This window comes from Sander lucioperca, chromosome 20 (genome assembly GCF_008315115.2).
Source record: "Sander lucioperca isolate FBNREF2018 chromosome 20, SLUC_FBN_1.2, whole genome shotgun sequence".
Classification (NCBI taxonomy): Eukaryota; Metazoa; Chordata; class Actinopteri; order Perciformes; family Percidae; genus Sander; species Sander lucioperca.
In genome coordinates this window covers 8,009,270-8,027,457 of record NC_050192.1, presented here as the reverse complement: position 1 = coordinate 8,027,457, position 18,188 = coordinate 8,009,270, and the positions used below count along the sequence as shown (strand labels likewise).

Below are 18,188 nucleotides of genomic sequence, written 5' to 3'. Positions count from 1 at the left end.
ATCAAATTCTTATGAGTAATGTGAAAGGTGTTGCTCATGGTGATGAGCTCGAAGGTAATTATCAGCCTCCCCTCAGCTCTAAGGATTTGTTTTTGCGTCTTTCTTTCCAACAGTCATTGCTTTGGTTTGACTGTTTAGGTTCAGTCTCACCACTGAACCACAATCAGCGACAGGAGTTGGTTAAGACCAAAACAGAGCTAAAAGCTAGTAAGGAGTAAATCTTGTACTTACATTTATCAGGTGACCAGAAACACAATTCAAAATGAATGTAAATGTTGCTGGACATGTAAATAGGCATCTGTTTACTAACATTTTTGCCATGATGTAATCTCCTTCGAAATTACCGGCAGCTCACGGTACTCTGTACCCGGCTCAGAGTCACCTATTCTCGGATAACTGAACCACCAACTACCGCTGACCTGACGGAGCACCATGTGGCGCACTGGAGCCGGTGTTGAGGAGCTCTATTGCGGCTCAACACATAATAAAGAAAATTAAAACAAAATAAAGTTACAACTTTTTTGAGCAATTTCTTTGACATCTGCAGATTGATTTGAAGTTTTTTTTAGGCCATATCGCCCAGCCCTAACTCTGCCCTGCGGCCCTTTGCTGCATGTCATTCCCCCTCTCTCTCCCCTTTCATGTCTTCAGCTGTCCTGTATAAATAAAGGCCTAAAATGCCCAAAAAAATAATCTTAAAAAAAAAAAAAACACTGGTCTGAAGCCACAAAAGCCTTTAAACAATTTTTTCCACTTTTGTTGCAGTGCTTCCAACAACCTGTAAACAGACTGAAAATTGGTGGCGTTCCCCTTTTTAAGATGATGTTCACAAGGTGATAAAGTGTCTGTCCAGAGAGAACTTAACATATGGAATGATAAACAAACGCACATATACAGTATGTGATCTGGGCAGGACTAACATCTGATCACCCAACCTCCCCTAAAGAAATAAATCCTATCCAAACACTGCTATAGGCATAAATTCAACAATGTATCCCAGACAACATTGTTCTCACACTCTCCCACATTTTCCACACCTATTTATTGCAATAAAACTTGTGTTAATGTTGATAAACAATACACTTGGCGTAAAGTTGTGATCTTTATAACAGCGGGATGTACATATGAATTCTCGAACATGATCACGCTGGAAGGCACCATATGTTCCGCTGTCCAATTATTTTAAGTAGACTTTTTAAAACGAACAAAAACAAAGTGTGTAAAAAGATCCACAAGAAATAAATACTGTAAAAGAAAAAGAGGGAGTGAGAGTGCTGGCAGCAATTATCATGACCCAAGCACTCAGTACACAGCAGTAACCTTGCTGAGGGAGGTTTGGAAGGACTAATAGAGTATTTAATATACTTGTAACTCTAGATCCTTTATGCAAGAAGTTCTATTACAGATTTTTTTCTTTCCCCAAAATGTTTCCAACTTTGATGTTAGCAATCCCTTTATGAGAAAAAAATTTAACTTTACTACAAATTGATGATACATTTTAATGGAGTAAGGCTCCTCTGTCAGACAAGTTGATTAAGAAAAACACTAAATGCATACTTTAATTACATATGAGGCTTCCAGTTCCTGGTTGAAACTAAACATCACTGTGCAGTATTACCTAAGTCACTACAATGAGAAATAATTAACTTTTTAAGAGTGCATGAGGATGGCATCATCTGCCTTTTAGGAACTAAAACTGCAGGTGACACACTGATTTCAAAAAAAAAAAAAGAAGCGTTGGCCTACCATTGCGTGGAAAGGCGTTGAGCTGGTGATTGATATCGAGGGAGCAGGGTTTGCGTGTGACGGCTGTAGTCACGGACTCATACGGGTTGTCCTCGTCCTCTGGCAGGAAAACATCCAGAGATGGCGAGGCGACAATCTCTGCTGAACGCTTTGAATCCTGGGAGAAGGGCAGAGAGAAAAACACATACAGAGAAATGTAAGGGCAATCCGTTAAACATACCACATTACCCAGTAACAGAGTGTGCACAATCTGATGGAAAAAGTGGTTTAAAACCCTGACTCCAGCAGGAACTACCAGCAGTTCCACATTCATTGAGCTAAACACAAACACACCACCATTATTAATGATGTACTGGAGCCATACTGGCCTATTATCCCTTCCAACAGACCCATAAATGATGTATTATGTTGATAAATTGTGTTTGGAAAGCAAATTAGGAGCCCTCTCAGTGAGTTTAGATGCACAATATTACACCAAAGAGTAATTTGAGTTCATTAGCTGTATGTGATTTCTGAAATAAAGCACAGCAAACACGGCAAAAGAAAAGCAAAAGGAGACGTTTGATTTGAGCTTGCTAATGTGTGGTAAAGAGTGTATATCCAGGTCCCCATCTTTTTGTTTATCTTTGCCTGAGGTGCATCAGAAGAAACAAAAAGAAAACACCACATCAGCTCAGTAATCTCTCAGTTCAGCTCAAGGCTATTCATTCAAGTCCAACCACGTCGTTCACACATTTGGATTATCATGAAAGATTTACGGCGATGTTCAAAGCAAACACTGAAAATAAAGGGTTGTAAAAAGTTTGAACCTTTCTTTCTGCTTCTCTCTTAACGGACCCTTCAGAACTTTTGGGTTTTGTTTTCTTTGATCAATGAGGTTTTACTGAAAAAAAAAAAAAAGAAAAGAAAAAAAGCTGTATCAGGTTCTCTGCAAGTGCTGCTGGAGTTCTGACCTCTTTAAACTTCTTTTCTCTCTCCATGCACCTTGTATGTAGGTGAAGCTGTGACAAAAACCCCACTCTGCTTCTATTATGCGACTCTGAGACGCACTCACTGTGAAAGAACAACACTACACCAACATCATCCAGTCTCTCACTGCAAGCACTGGCCTTACAATAAAGTTGTTCTATATACTACCAGTGTTGCTGGAGTTTTGACCTCTTCAGTCTCAATTTCTCAACTTCCATCTCCTACAAAACTGTGAGACTGGCAAAGATTAGGGATAAGTAACAGGGAATCGTATGTTGATTAATCTGGTAAGAATCAGTCCATCATTTTTAGATTTAAGGGTTTTATGTGATAAATGTGCAAGAAAATAGCTACACCGCAAAATCCTGTAACATTTTACAGATATGTTTTATAGAGAGATACAATGGCTTTTTTTCAATGTATTAACTCCCTAACTGATGAAAGGTGGGGGCTGTTGTTAAAGCGTAACTCTGGCCAAAATGCAACCTAGGGTCTTTTTGTGAATGTACCCGAGTGAAACTTTCGTTTAAAAGCATATTTAGGACGGAAGCGCCACTTTTAAGATTTACCGTATTCTCGTTTTTCGGTCAAATGGCCTTTGGAATGGGAGCGATAGAGGCACTTTTATGCTAGCCTCAAAATAGCTATTTTTAAAACACTAAGAAGGCTCGACGCAACATGAAACTTTGCTCGAAGTATCACCAGGGGCTGTACACCTTAACTACACCGGTGCACAAGGGATATACTAAATCTGGGGCTACTTGTTTTGATATCGACTCGTTTTGACTGCTGAGGTGGTAGCGGCTGGAAACAACAAGAGCTACGGTGAGTTGTTCAAAACCTTTTTTAGTAAACTCTGGGTACACAAACAATGTTCTCAATGCTTTCGTTAAGGTGTAGAGCCCCTGGTGATACTTCGAGCAAAGTTTCATGTTGCGTCGAGCCTTCTTAGTGTTTTAAAAATAGCTATTTTGAGGCTAGCATACAAGTGCCCCTAGCACTCCCATTCAAAAGGCCATTTGACCGAAATCGAAAATACGGTCAATCTTAAAAGTGGCGCTTCCATCCTCATTATGCTTTTAAGCAAAAGTTTGAATCGGGTACATTCACAAAAAGACCCTAGGTTGCATTTTGGCGAGAGGTACGCTTTAAAGTGCCCATATTATGAAAAAAAAAAAAATCACTTTTTCTGGGATTTGGGGTGTTATTTTGTGTCTCTGGTGCTTCCACACGCATACAAATTTGAAAAAAAAAACCATCCATGCTGTTTTGAGTGAGATATGGGTTTCTGAATGTGTCCTGCCTTCAGTCTCCGGGTGAGCTGTTCAAAATCGGCACGGCTTTTTATGTCACTAGCCAAAACGAGGTGGCTAACCATAGCATGCTAGCTCGTTCTGAATGGCAAAGCATTGTTACAACACACACTAGTTCACCATAATCTACAAAAGAACTACTTACATGTCCCTATTCTGCAGGTATTACACACAAAGTTGGAAGTGTGCCCTCGTTTAGAAGAAGTCTCCCGGCTAATCCTGCCTTGTACTATTGAAGTTGTAGAAACAAACAGCTAGCTAGATGATGTGATCTTACCTAGCTACTACGCATGCGCGACTGCCAACCAAGATGTTATAGCAGTGAGAGGTCTCACTTTGTAGCTAAAACAGAGACACAGGGTGAAAAGAGGAGCTGCAGCAATGTGCAGTACAACAAAAATATGGTGTTTTTTGAAAATTAAACCATGTAAACCTATTCTGGTACAACCTCAAAATACAATTATGAACCTGAAAATGGGCATAATATGGCCACTTTAAGATCTATCCTCTGACGGTGCAATAGCTTCACACATGGTGTGAATGAATTCAAAAAACAGCAAAAGAACTGATGAGAAACGGGGCACAAAATTCCCTCAAACACAACAGAGAAAGAGACCTGCAAGCAGGTTTACCAATCAATGCGACCAGGAGTACGAGCAACAACATGAACAAATATATTTTTTAGTGTTGGATAGTCTCTTACTGTAGCCGGCATCCTTTCCGGTCTCTCTCTTAACTGTCTTGGAAAGGCAAAATGAAAATATATAATCTGTAAATGAGTAAAATATAATAACTTAATTACATGCATAATTACTTAATTAAATGATTCAACTATTAATTAAATGAGTACATTTTAATTAATCTTAAAAAATAAATAAATGTAACCTCTATCCATTTTATGATACGGCCCTCACAAAAAAAAAAGTAAATCCTGAAACACACTACAAAAAAAATCAGTTGTCATTTCTGACAGTATGTTATTACTGTTAATAGCAACGATGTTGTTCTGGTTTACTTTTCTTAATCAATGCTGTTTGTTAGGCTTATTGTTAGTCTCTCTGAATAGAGTATCTGCCAACTGCTTAAATTGTAATTTGCATATTCAATTAAATGATTTTTACCAAAAGGGACTTCATTTCGAAGAAATTCTTCATTTGGAGGTGATTGATTCAGAGTAACATGTAAGGAAAAGTTTCTTTGGGCCCGTTATATAATGGTGTTCTCTTCGGGTATTCGAGGAGAATTTCAGATTGCATTTTGCTGCAGCATTGGTGAAAAGGTTGAGACCCAAAGGGCTCCAAGAGAGAGCTGAGGACCAAAAGGTCCCTTATCTCTGAGGCAGATGTGTACCCAGAAAGAATGAAAAACAAGAGTGAGTGATGTGAAGCAGGGGAAAAGGTTACAGGGACGAGCGTCATTTCAGCCAAAGAGACAAAACATTTCTTTAAAGCAACGCAGCCTCCTGATGTCTGCCTTTTCCCTTTAACACAACACTCTATCATCATTTCCGAAGTGTCACTTGGCAACCTGCCCCTGGTTGTACCTTTCCCCATGTCACCATAGTATTAAGTTGTGGTTACGACAGTTCTCAACCGTGCGCCACATAAATCTCTCAACCCTCTGACTCTTTCTCTCTCTCTTTCTCTCTCTCCCCCCCCCTCTCCCTCTCAGCCTCCTTTCCTCATTCAACAACCATTAATCTTCCTTTCATCATCTGCTACTACATTACCCAGACTGCACCAGGCCATCAATCACACACTGAGCACACTCAAAATGGATTAATCATTCTGGATGACAGAACAATCAGTCCCTTGATGATTTCTCTCACTCACACTCAATCTGAGACTTATTTCACACAACATTTTATTAAAAGGTCTACAAACTAAGCCCCCCCCCCCCCAGTTCCCCCTTCCTTTTCCATCCCCATCAGCACTCAATTAGACTGCCATTACCAGCTAATAGAGACCCAGTCAGTCTTTTATGCCTTCACTGTGGCCTGGCCTCAGCTGATACAGATTTGACGTGACAACCTGGTTAGGTGCAGATTTCACTCACAGAGCTGAAAGAAGGCTGAGAGCACTCTGATGGAGCCATACAGAGCTGCTGCGAGTTCCCTGCTCCTACAGTACATAAAGACTCTGAATTATAAATTGTATCTGACAGCTCAGATTAAAGGAGCCATTAATCATCTTCATATTCATTTTGAGGGTTTAGTCAAATTGTGATTTCGAAAGCAAGAGGTGGCCTCAACAAACCACTAAACTGCATTTCATACATTGTGTTGACATGCACTTAGGTAGCCTATTTAAGCTTGGCTTTCGGCAGTATCCTGATTTCTAAAACGCCATGTAAACCAGAAACCAGGATTCTGTAATTGGGGTAGATACTTGTCATTTTTTTTGCCAGGTATTGTACGCTGGAATGGAATGGAAACAGCAACCTCTGCTAGTTGCAGAGTGTACAAAACGCAGGACACTAGAGTGAGACTGTAGACTGAGGTTTGCCTCCAGAGTGCTGCATTTGGTAAGGGTCAGGCAACGAGTAGTTCAGTTAAGGTTAGTGTAATCGTGGTTTGGGTTAAATGTTTATAAAGTATGTCCTGTCTCGCACTTAGGTCACTTTTTACTTTTTTAATATTTAGCCAAGACCACAAACCCTAACATTAAAAAAAAAACTGAAAGTGCTTAAATATAAACACATCCTGCTCTAGTTGCTGCGTGCAGATAGTGCAGGAAAAATAAATGATATAGTGGTGAGAAATATAGTGAGAAACAGTCAGTGCACATTTTTTTGCAGAAACATTCAATATCATTCTGCAACTTGGCAGATACAATAATCTTCCTCACAATATTGTCAGAAAACGTAATCCCTGCAGAATTAAGATTCATACAAAACATATTTGCCTTTGCATATTAGTTGTAATTTCTCAGAGAAAGGGTTGCTATGACAGCAACATTTAAACACATAATCCTCATATTCAAAATAATTCCATCCAAAGTCTGACTCAGACTGAAACCATCACAAAGTGGGCTCTAGAAGTCAAAGTCAGTTTCAATTTCTTACAATTCAAACACAAAAAGCTGTGCTCTCACTACAGAGCCTGTCCTCTCACTGCACCATCAGCCCTTCGACACACACTCAACACATTGCATCACTATTACAGTTAAAGTATGAAAATAATTCTTCCAAAATAAGGATAAGGTAGGGGAGGAACCTGATTATTGACTGCTGCATGTAAACATGGATTTACAGAACATGTTCGAATTCCTGCATAACTCGATTCCTTGGAGTAACCTGGTTCCTTGAAAGAACATAAAAGTGCAACAGTGTGTGTGTCACTTGCACGAGGCTGGAAGAGGGTGCAGTTCTTCAGAACAAATCAAGATAAAGTTACAATGTTACTGGAAGTGAAAGTAGATTCAAATCAAAACAGAGACAAAGCGAGAGCATCGTCTTTAAACAGGACGTGACAGGATTAATGGGAAATGTGTAAAAACATGACCCTAGCTCTAATATTTCTGATGAAAGACAGCCGTGAGATTGAGGCTATCAAACATCACAGCCATGGTCTCATTTGTTTGCTGTAATTACCAAGATGTCACCATGAATTAACAATGAAATACGGGAAGTTTTAAAATGCCACAGGTGGAGTAGCATCATTAATAGAGGCGCTGAAGAAAGCACATGAGACAAGCTCCAAGACAGAATGAGTTTAGGAAAGAGATTCCTCTGTAGTGTCTACAGATAGAGAAATACAATTAAAAGGAGAGAGGGAATAGATAGAAAGCAGTAAATGAAATGAAAGAAAAGACGAAGAATCACTAATAGCGTGTACTGTCACCATGTGCTCGGTCTATTCTTGCCTACCCTTCAGCACTTTTCCTGTCTCTTATCTCTCTCTTTCACTTCATCTCTCATTATTCCCGTTACTCTAAATCTCCAACAGAAAGAGAGGCCAAAGCTGACAGGGGTAGCAAAACCCAACGCCCTGGGTAAAGACAGGGAGGGATGTAAACACAGGTAGATCAAAGGACACCAGGATCCAACTCAACACTTACTTTGGAGTTTGTGTCAGAGAATCCAAAGGACACGAGCAGGAGACAGAGCGGGAAGAGGAAAATGAGTTTGTACTGAGGAAGGGAAGCAGAGGAAGTGGGAGTGTATTAAGTTAGGAGCAGTGAGTTCCTCACACACAGAAACATAGAAAAAAACACACAGAAATGCAAGTCAAGTACAAGCAACATGCTTGATTTCTCACACACAGTACGGCAAGAAGGCAATGGTAAAATATCCAACTAAGCTGCATTGAGGTGAGCAACAAGCTTTACGTTTGAGCTATTCTTTCGCCAGCAGAAAACTACTGTGCGCTCAATCTCAAAGAGGACACTCACTGGAAAGAAATCCAGGAAAGTCCAGAGTGAAGCCTAGGAGCAGCCAGAAGATCTAGAGTTGAAATTAATCCAGCAGTGTGACAACAGGTTTAGCTATCTGATATTTTGATGTATCTCACCTCTTCTTACCGCTCAGCCTTGGAGGGGGTCAGACGGATTTAAAAAGTGGGAGAAAAGTCTTCACGCGGTTCGATATGAGCAGTCCCTCGTACAAACAAACGCACTCGGTCTTGATTCATTTCCCTCCCTCCACCCTCCTTCCCTCTCTATCTTTCAGGGCAGAGATAGGACACAGAGAAACTTGTGTCTGAGCTGAACAGGAAGAGAGCAGACAAACAGAGGCCTACTCTGGCCACTAATTAGCAGGTCGTATGCAGCTCCCGACCAACTGCAGAGGCCAGATTAAGAGTGTGTGTGTGTGTGTGTGTGTGTGTGTGTGTGTGTGTGTGTGTATGTATGTATGTATGTATGTATGTGTGTGTGTGTGTATGTGTGTATGTGTGTGTGTGTGTGTGTCTCAAGGCGCCTGCACGTGACCAAAAAATAGTATGTAACGGTGTGTGATTATATCTGTGTAATAACACAGTGTGGTGTCTTTCTGCTTGCAGCAGATACATGATGTGTGTGATCATGTAAGAGCCTATGTGCATACTTTGTTTGTGTGTTTCTCTGTGTATGCATAATTGAGTCTGCTTGTATTATATACGGTGCGTGCGTGTATAGCTGATAACCCAAATAGGAAATGTGCTGCTGCTTTGGTCACGTCCGAGGAACTTCTATCAAACAGTCTTAATTCCTGTGACTCTCTCTTCCTCTCTGTCTCTGTTTAACCCTTCATGTATACTGTAGCAGTCACAACTCAACCATTGCTTCCCACTGTATACTGAGTTCATAGGTCATCAGATATGAATAGAGGCTATAATTTGCTGGCATTTCCTCACGGAGGCTATTTGATTAGAGAGAAAAGGGAGGGGTGGACACCAGAGAGGACAAAGGGCCCTCTGAGGCCCTCAATAAGAGGAGAGACAGAGAGAGAGGTGCAGTCATGAGAGGGCAGTACTGGAGAGACACACTGACCAACAAAAAAAAAGAGATGAAAAATTAAAAAAAGATTGCAGCATCTAAAACTGGAAGGCGGCAAAAGACAGCCCATTCCCTGACTCAAGCTGATACGACGGCAAATACACCTTTTCAGGGAGTGTGATGAGCAGATTAGCACTAATGTCATGACTGTGTTGTTAATTAGCCTATTTTAGCATGAATACTAAAAGCAGGGGAATGAGCTAGCCTGGCTCTGCTCAAAGTTAAAAGCTAACATATTTGCAATAATAATGCTAACATGCTGATGTTAAGCAGGTCTCATGTTCACCATGTTAACCATCTTAGCTTAGCGTGTAAGCATGCTAATTAGAACTAACACCAAGTAAAGCTGAGTCTAATTCAAGATTCAGAGATTAAAAAATCCTTTATTAATCCCACAATAGGGTAATTCACAATGTTGCAGCAGCAATGGATAGTGCAAACAAGTACAAAAATAATGGAAATATCATATCTGCAGCTTTTTCTTGACTATCAATAGGTTACCATTACCTCTGTGCAGCGTCTTCAGCTATAGTGCTCGATTCTAGATATGGTTGTGAGCATAGACATTTGTCTCTGTACAGGCACGATGGTTCAAAACCTTACAGAGAACGTCACTGTGATGACAAGACTTCAGGGAAGCTGCACACAGTCACTGCACCCGACTGTTCACCAAGATATTTGTTCCGATGTAACACTTCCAATATATATATATTATTTATCCAGAAATGTTGAGCAAAAATGTAGATAAAAGGTTAATGGCAGGACTTAAGACATGAGGAATACAGGCGTGAAAAAGATGAGATAAGAGAGAAATATAGAGGGCACTTGTTGATCTTCATGAGAAATGAGAGAGGAGGAGGTAAAGAGTGGAATAGTAGTGGTGCGCGTTGGTCAGAGCAGTGAGCAGGGATTGCTTTGCAGAATTGGATTTCCCTCCATGGCTGGCTAATCCCACAGAAATCAGCTAGCTGAGCCACCCACAGGACAGTGACAGTCACTCCTTAGAAAATAACACCCTTCACATTCCCCATGACGGCTGCTGTATTGAGCAAAGCTCTAACTGTGGCTTCCCCTGGCTCCGCGCTTAATCCCACAGACACGGCAAGCAGCCAGAGCAAGAGGCCGCTGACAGAGAGCCACCGCTGTGTGACCAAACTTTCACTGTGTTTAACTGCAAGCCTGACAACTTTGAAAGTTTCAGGTATATATGTGTGTGCTGCAGTTTGAACACTTTGATGTTCTACAAACAGTAACAAAGGTTTAATGAAACATTTCAATACATACTAGGAGAAGATGAGACAAGAAGAGATTAGATAAGCATTTGCATTAATAAATTTTGTTCTCTCTTTTTGATGTTTTTTCTCAAAATGTTGTTTAGGCACGTGCACATTTCTGTATGTACCAGGGGTTGATGCATATATCGGCCATGACCGATCTCACAATGTTAACAAAACATCGTTAACTAACAAAATGCTTCCACCATGCAACATGAAAATCATTTTATTCCATAATCCTGCTGATAAACAAATTGAAAACATAACCTCCTTGGCGGAGGTAATAAAAGGGCACTCAGTAACTCGCTTGTTTTGCTGAATGAGTTCTCCTTGTTCTTTGTGTACCAGAGTGGTGACCCAGAGTGCCAATTTTGTTTTCTCCTTCTTATTACTTTAATGGGTGCTGTGCTTTTAATAGCAATCATGATACAGGAAATTGTTTTAGGGGATGCTTACTTCCCATCAGATTCACAGCATCCTTGAACACACAGTATGACAGCTGTTCTGCCTTTGTTTCTGGGATAGTGAAATATTGTGTGTGTGTGTGTATATTTATTATGTTGTGTGTTGGGGATCCCATAAGCACTTCTGTTTTTTACAGAGATGTTGTAGGTTCTGTAATTGTAATTTGAATCACTAAAAATCTACAATTTGTATGTGACATATGCAAAAACTCCTTTCCTTATAAAGCATCCAGTTCTAACAGTGCTCAGTGGTTTAGCACATATCTGTAAGGGCACCATGAATCCCCTATAGATGTTCAATTCAGCCAGAGAGAGAAATAAAGACTGGAAGTAATGAAATAAAGACAAATGACATGTAAGGTAAGAGAACAAAGGTCAGAAAGAGGAGAAGGAAGTGGAACATTAGACCTCAAATTATCTGTCACAAAGTAATTCTCCTTAAGACATCCAGGTCTGGGTCTGTGACATTAAACTGTAGCTCAGAAACAACTTGTGATTCTTCCTACATCCTGTATAATAATGTCTTCATTATAACCTGCTGAGGTCTCCACATACGTCTTAAAAGTAATACGTTGACATTTTTGGGAAAAGACATTTTTGGGAAAAGTCATCTTTTTTTTAATGATTTAAATGAAAAGATCAATACCACTCTTATATCTGTTACTTAGCTTTTGAGGTGAAGGTAGGTAGGCTGATTTTTAGCCATGCATGAATGGCAATGGCAATGTCAGTCCACCACTTTTATCCAGACTGAAATATCTAAAATACATGCCACACTAATCACATTCCCATTAGTCTCAGTTGTACTTTGTGTTCAGCGCTAATAAGAAAATGTTAGCATGTTGGCTGTAGCTTCATGTTTACTGTACAAACATGAGTAGCACTAATCTTACTAAATAACTCATCTGACTCTTAGCAAGAAAGCAAATCTCCTAAAATGTTGAATTATTGCTTTAACAATGACCAGTGACTCTTTTCCAGGGACTCATAAATCTCTAGACTACTGATTTGATTAAATTTAACTTTTTTTCCAACAGCAACTGTGTGCTACCATCGTTAGCGCTGCATTGTCATCTGGGGCCACAATACAATATTTCATATGAAATATGAACTCTACATTTACATCAAGACTCAGACAATATGTTTTACACATACATCTGCTTGTGCACAATACATTTACTTTAAATATGAATTTAGTAAATCACTCATGGTGTTTGTCTTGTTTAAATAGGAAGGCCAGAATAGTCTAATTAAAACATATTTCATTTATACATAAATACACAAAAAAGCAAATGCTCCCCATATCTCTGCCTGTCACCTGTGTGTGTGAATGTGCTTTGTGTGTAAATCCCTGGAATGTCAGCTTGGTTTGGACACACAACAGCACTAAATGATTGCACACAGGCTCTTCTGAAGCATTATAGGATTTCATGCATTGCTCAAGGGCACTTCAACACCAGTGGCATGGTTGTTTTAATATACGGTAGTGCTAGTACTGTGGGGGGCACTTTTTCCCTGTTGGTGGTCTTTATTTATTGAAGCTCCTAAGCCTCTTTCTCCAATCTTGTCTTCCTTTTCCTGTTTACCTCAAGGACGACGAGATATGTCGAGGTATGTCAGGCTTCACACACACACACACACACACACACACACACACACACACACACACACACACACACACACAGAACATCTCACGGGCAGCATATCTATGTGTGCCTGTGTGTGCCAATCTATTTCAGTAAAAAAGTATTTGACAGCAGCTATAGGTGTGTGTGTGTTGAAGGTTAGGTTGACAGGAAGACAGTCTATAGCTACAGAGTGTGCAGGGCATAAAGCCGTTAACAAGAACTAAGTGTAAGCACAGAGCTGCATCACGTCCCGCAGAGAGAGAAAAGGAGAAGTGGGAAATAACTGCAAGGAAAAAAAGACAAGAGTAGAATAACAAAGTAGGCTGAATTTTGAGGTTTGTATTTTACATTTTAATTAGTGTTTTAATCTAATAAAATGAATACCTAATTAAAATCCACAAAATAAAAGGCAGAAACATCGATTCACAATAAAATTAATTAAAAAAACATTCCCATTTTTACCCCAATAAATACGCTTCTCACCACACGCATACATTTTAACTTATCACAAAAACTGCAACCAGGGGACAACAGCTAATCAAACCGCTGCTCTAAAGCTTGAGTGCGTAACTTTTTGATATTAATGAAGGCTTGCGCGATCACGGAAGGCTTGTATCATGTGGACGCGCCGACAGTTTTGTTGTCATTACTTAGTAGGGGAGACAGAAACTGCGCACTATAGCTCAAAATATATAATGGCATTATTATTACAGCCTAACTCTCCATCTTTCCAGCTCTCAGCGAAGGCGGTCGCTTTTTCTCCCTCTCCCTCCCAGGCCTACCCTGCTTGCTATCTTGTCTTGTGTTGTCTGCTGTTAACTTTTTAGAGACTCTCCCTGCAAGGCTCTACAAATACCTAAAAATCATGGAATTGATTAACTGGTCTCTCAACGCAATTGTCACTGTATTCTCGAGGAGGAGCACTGGTTCGGGTGAGCCAGCATGTCCTGACGGGAAGTTTGCTGCAGGGTATACGATGGACGGCTGGGAGAAACGGCGTGTCGTGTGTCTCTCTGCTCTTTCCGTGGAGGACGTTGAGGATATCTACCTATTTGGAACCCTGATAACTGGAATGTTGCTGATTGGAGGATGCTTCGCTCTGGTTTATCGAAGCATTGGAAAGACTTTGGTAGCTGTCCAAAGCCCAAGGAAGCTGCCTGGCCTGACTAAAGCTGTCGGAAAAGCGATCAGTTTGCAAACTGGGACTATTAATCGCGTGATGGAAAACAACATGGTAATGATGACCCGCGGCTTGGTTACCATCATGAGGAAGGTCATGGATTTGGAAAGAAAAATTGACCAGTTGAACAGTGTGTAGTTGGACAATAGAATGAATGTTTAAATTAGAGCAGCCATTCGCGTAGACATAACAAATTTAATCTTTCGGCTCCCTTATCCTGAACGGCCTTGCCAAGGCCGTATCTTGGAACAAACAGTCACCCTGTTGGGGCTCTGCAAGCGAGACGCTCTTGGTTCCTCCCCCGTCTTCCCCACTGCCTGCTGATTGTCGTATCGGTTCTGGACTGTTCAAGGGTGTCACCATGGCAACGTGCTGTGTTTTCGCTATAACATTCTGCGGACTGGGTCACTAGTGGGACTGCCGGGCTGTGCGTTTCTCAGCAGGCCAAACTCCCCCAACCTACCCTCTCCCCAGTCCAATGCCTTCGCAGCCAAATGTGCAACTGTACATTTATGTTATGTTATGTTATGTTATGTTATGTTATGTTCAGCAGTGCAAATGTACTGTTTGTGTGCCTATGTGCTGAGGTGTTTTTTTCCTGTTCCAACACTGTTCTTATCTTTATGAGGACAGTCTGAGAGTTGCTTTTTTTTTCCCCTCTCCTCTCCTCATGTGATGCTGTATTCTCCCTGCAAGAGTTAAGTGAGAGTTGTTTTGGCGCCGCATATATGGCGACTCGGTGTGTCTGTGCGTGTTGCTTTAATGTGACATGCACCTACAGCACCAGGACAAATTCCTTGTGTGTGTAAACGTACTTGGCAATAAAGCTTTTTCTGATTCTGATTCTGAATACTGAACTACTCAAATTAGATATTAGAAAACGTATGAACCCAAACCGTTTACTCCCACAGAGCACATTCAGTCCTTCATTTACAGGCTTCTAAAGCTCTCCACATAATCTCTGCCCTCTCAGAAACACCTGCCTTTGATGTTCCTTAACATCTCCAAGAGTCCTCGTCCATTTCCAAGAGTCCCCCCTCTCCCCTCAACTCCTTCAAAACTCCCTGGGCTGAGAACATTAAAAGGTCAGCAGCCAACCAGGAAAAATGGAGAAAGAGAAATGTAATTGGAAAGTGCGAGTGTGGAGAAAGAGAGGGATGGAGAAAAAAAAAAAACAGGAAGAAGAAGTAAAAGGTGGTGAAAAGAGGAGTGAAGCTCGGGGACACAGAAGGGAAACGCTGACGCACATATCTTCTGACGACATCTGCTGATGCTGATTGAGATTTTTCAATGGTCGACATCCCACGCCTGATACCTTATGAATTCTGTGTTGCCTGGCAACCCTGCCGACCTTGCTCTATCTGAATATTTTTCTCACATCTGTTCATTGTCTTTCTCTCTACTTCACTTAGGTCTGAACTTCTTTATTAAAGTCGACGTTGCTGAGGAAACCTCCTCCATACACACTTTGGCATCAGTTGGCGTTCCGCATGGCGATGGTGGGAGGAAACCTGAGGCGGGCAACGAGAATTCACAACAAGGAAAGCGTCCTTATGTAGGCACGTATGCGTGCGCGCGCACACACACACACACACACACACACACACACACACATACATTGTGCGTCTCACTATCTTTGTGGGGACCCGTCATTGACATAATGCATTCCCTAGCCCCTTACCCTAACCTTAACCATCACAACTAATGGCGCTTTTCCATTACATGGTACCAGCTCGACTCGCCTCGACTCGCCTCGCCTTTTTTGGTTTTCCATTACGAAAAAAAGTACCTGGTACCTGCTAACAGGTACTTTTTTTAGTACCTCCTCAGTCGAGGTTCCAAGCGAGCTGAGGCGAGCCGAAAAGGTGACGTGAAAGCGACAGACGGGGGGTGTCCTGAACAAACCCGCTATTTTTAAACAGTTTAGCCAGCTGTGTTTTTTTTTTTGCTGCCTCCAGCTTCTTCTGAAACTAAATGTGTCTTCTGGCTGTGGCAACAACAACACACCTTCAACGTTCTGTGTGTGTGTCGCGTTAAGTCACGGCAGTTTACTGCAGCGCCACTTGTTTTACAGTTCTGCGGAGGCTCCAGGCAGAGCTTTCGCCGTAGCCTACGTACACACACACATGCTGGCTCAACGCACCACCAAGTATAAACATCAGGCCACATATTACATAGGCTACGGCGAAAGCTCTGCATGGAGCCTCCACAGAACTGTAAAACAAGCTCAAATGGCCTGATGTTTATACTTGTGCGCTGGTGTGTGCGTCGAGCCGGCAAGACGACCAGCCACGCTAAAATCTGCAATGGAAAACGGACACACAGTGTGTCGAGTCGAGTTGAGTCGAGTCGAGGCGAGTAGAGTCGAGGCGAGTCGAGCAGGTACCATGTAATGGAAAAACGCCATAAATGCCTAACCTTAACCTTTACCCTAACCATAACCTAATTCTAAAACCAAGTCTTAACCCTCAAACAGCCCTTTAAAGTTGTGGGGTCCAGCATTTTGGCCCCACAAAGCTGTCCGGACCCCACAAGTAGGCTATACTGTATTCCCGGTTTTTGGACCCCACAAATGTAGTTAAACAAGAACACACACACACACACACACACACACAAATTACATGCCATATTCATTAGCTTGGAACAGAGTGCACTCTATCCTGTTTTTCTGGTTAATGTAATGCAGCACAGTCTGACAGGTGTATTATACATTGAAACATTAATAATCACGTACATTTAATTTGTGCATGCACCTGCTTTGGCATGTGCACACTTACTTAAAGAAAAACACACTTGATTGCAGTCTATTAGATATGCTTTTCTAAAACTAATGCAGGTAGCGGATACGATATTTCTGCAAAAAATATTACCGCCATAAAGGTTATATTGTTCAGGGTTTTTTTTTGATTGTTTTAACAAAGTGTGTTCATTTTGGAAGATGTTGTTTGCGGTGCTGGTTTATTTTACAGCATTATATATTAAAACTGAAAAGGGCCAAAAATAAAATCTGTTAATGCTGCTTTACATTTTTGTATGAAAATATTAAATATATTTGACTACATACTGTAAGCAACACTAGGAGAAAAAAACATCTTTACTCAATAATAATTTACACAAAAAAATGGAAAACTGCTTTATCAAGACTGTGTTTTCATTTCAGATTTTGATTTACAGTGGTTTCTCACTGACAACACAAGCCAAACACTACAACTATCTTCTGATTCAGATTTTTTTAATGCCAAACTTGGACTGGTGAACAAAAATGACGCTTTTTGCAAGATTTTTTTCCAACAGAGCCCCACTCACGTTACCATTGAGAAGAGCACAGACATATCAAAATCTCTCATGTTAATTAACTGAAATAGTTTTGCAGAAATGTATGGAGGATGCCATCACTTGCTAACCTGACTCTGCCAGATGGATTGCTTCGCATTTGCTCGGCATATCCATCTGGGAACTTTCCGTTGGAGAACTTTTGGGAAGGGGCGAAAATACTGGTTAGCTGATTGGATAAACCATCTGTCTATCACCACCTATGTTGGTGATAGACGGGCAAAATCAACCAATCAGATCAACGATATGTCAAACTCTTGCCGAAACCAGTCGGGAGAAGAGCAAAAACATCTTTTCCTCCGAGAAAAGCCTCCAGTGCTGTTTTTTCTCTTCTTTCAATAAAGGAATACTTTCTAATTCGGATAAAACTTGCGCGATTGCTACGCTCATCTCATCTGTGGAAGCCGCCATGTTGTTTAGACTGAACAGTTGCTTCTCGTTACATCACACCTAAACCCGCCTCAAAACCAACGCTGATTGGTCGGTCGTTTGGCGAACGGCTCCAAATTTTCTCTGTCTCAAGATGCCAGACTGATCTGCGAGTGGAAAACTGGAGCTCGCGAGATCAGGACGGTCTCACGAGGCTAATCACTTGCAGCTGATTAAAAAAATAAATACAGTTTGGGGGCCTTTAAAATGTTTTTTACATATTAAACTAAAGTTTAGACATTGTTGTGCAGGGATCTTTTTTTTCTAGCTGACTTGTTAGACAAGTCCAGCTCTTTGACTGACAGTCTTGAGTGACAGCTAGACAATCGATACAAAGGTTAGTACACTTCTGCTAAAATATAAAGTGAAAGATCGATA

General features: G+C 41.0%; 1 protein-coding gene across 9 annotated transcripts in view; it reads right to left on the bottom strand.

Moving 5' to 3' along the window:
* anks1b (ankyrin repeat and sterile alpha motif domain containing 1B) overlaps positions 1-18,188 on the bottom strand; it is a 233,045-nt gene that overhangs the window by 109,722 nt on the left and 105,135 nt on the right. For 7 of the 9 annotated variants that reach the window (XM_031313332.2, XM_031313331.2, XM_031313333.2 and 4 more), the window contains one exon: positions 1,747-1,903. In XM_031313332.2, coding sequence (XP_031169192.1) covers positions 1,747-1,903 — 157 coding nt within the window. Of the gene's footprint in view, positions 1-1,746; positions 1,904-8,086; positions 8,167-8,419; positions 8,437-18,188 lie in introns of those variants that run through there. The other 2 variants (XM_035996010.1, XM_031313339.2) reach the window with 2 other exon arrangements.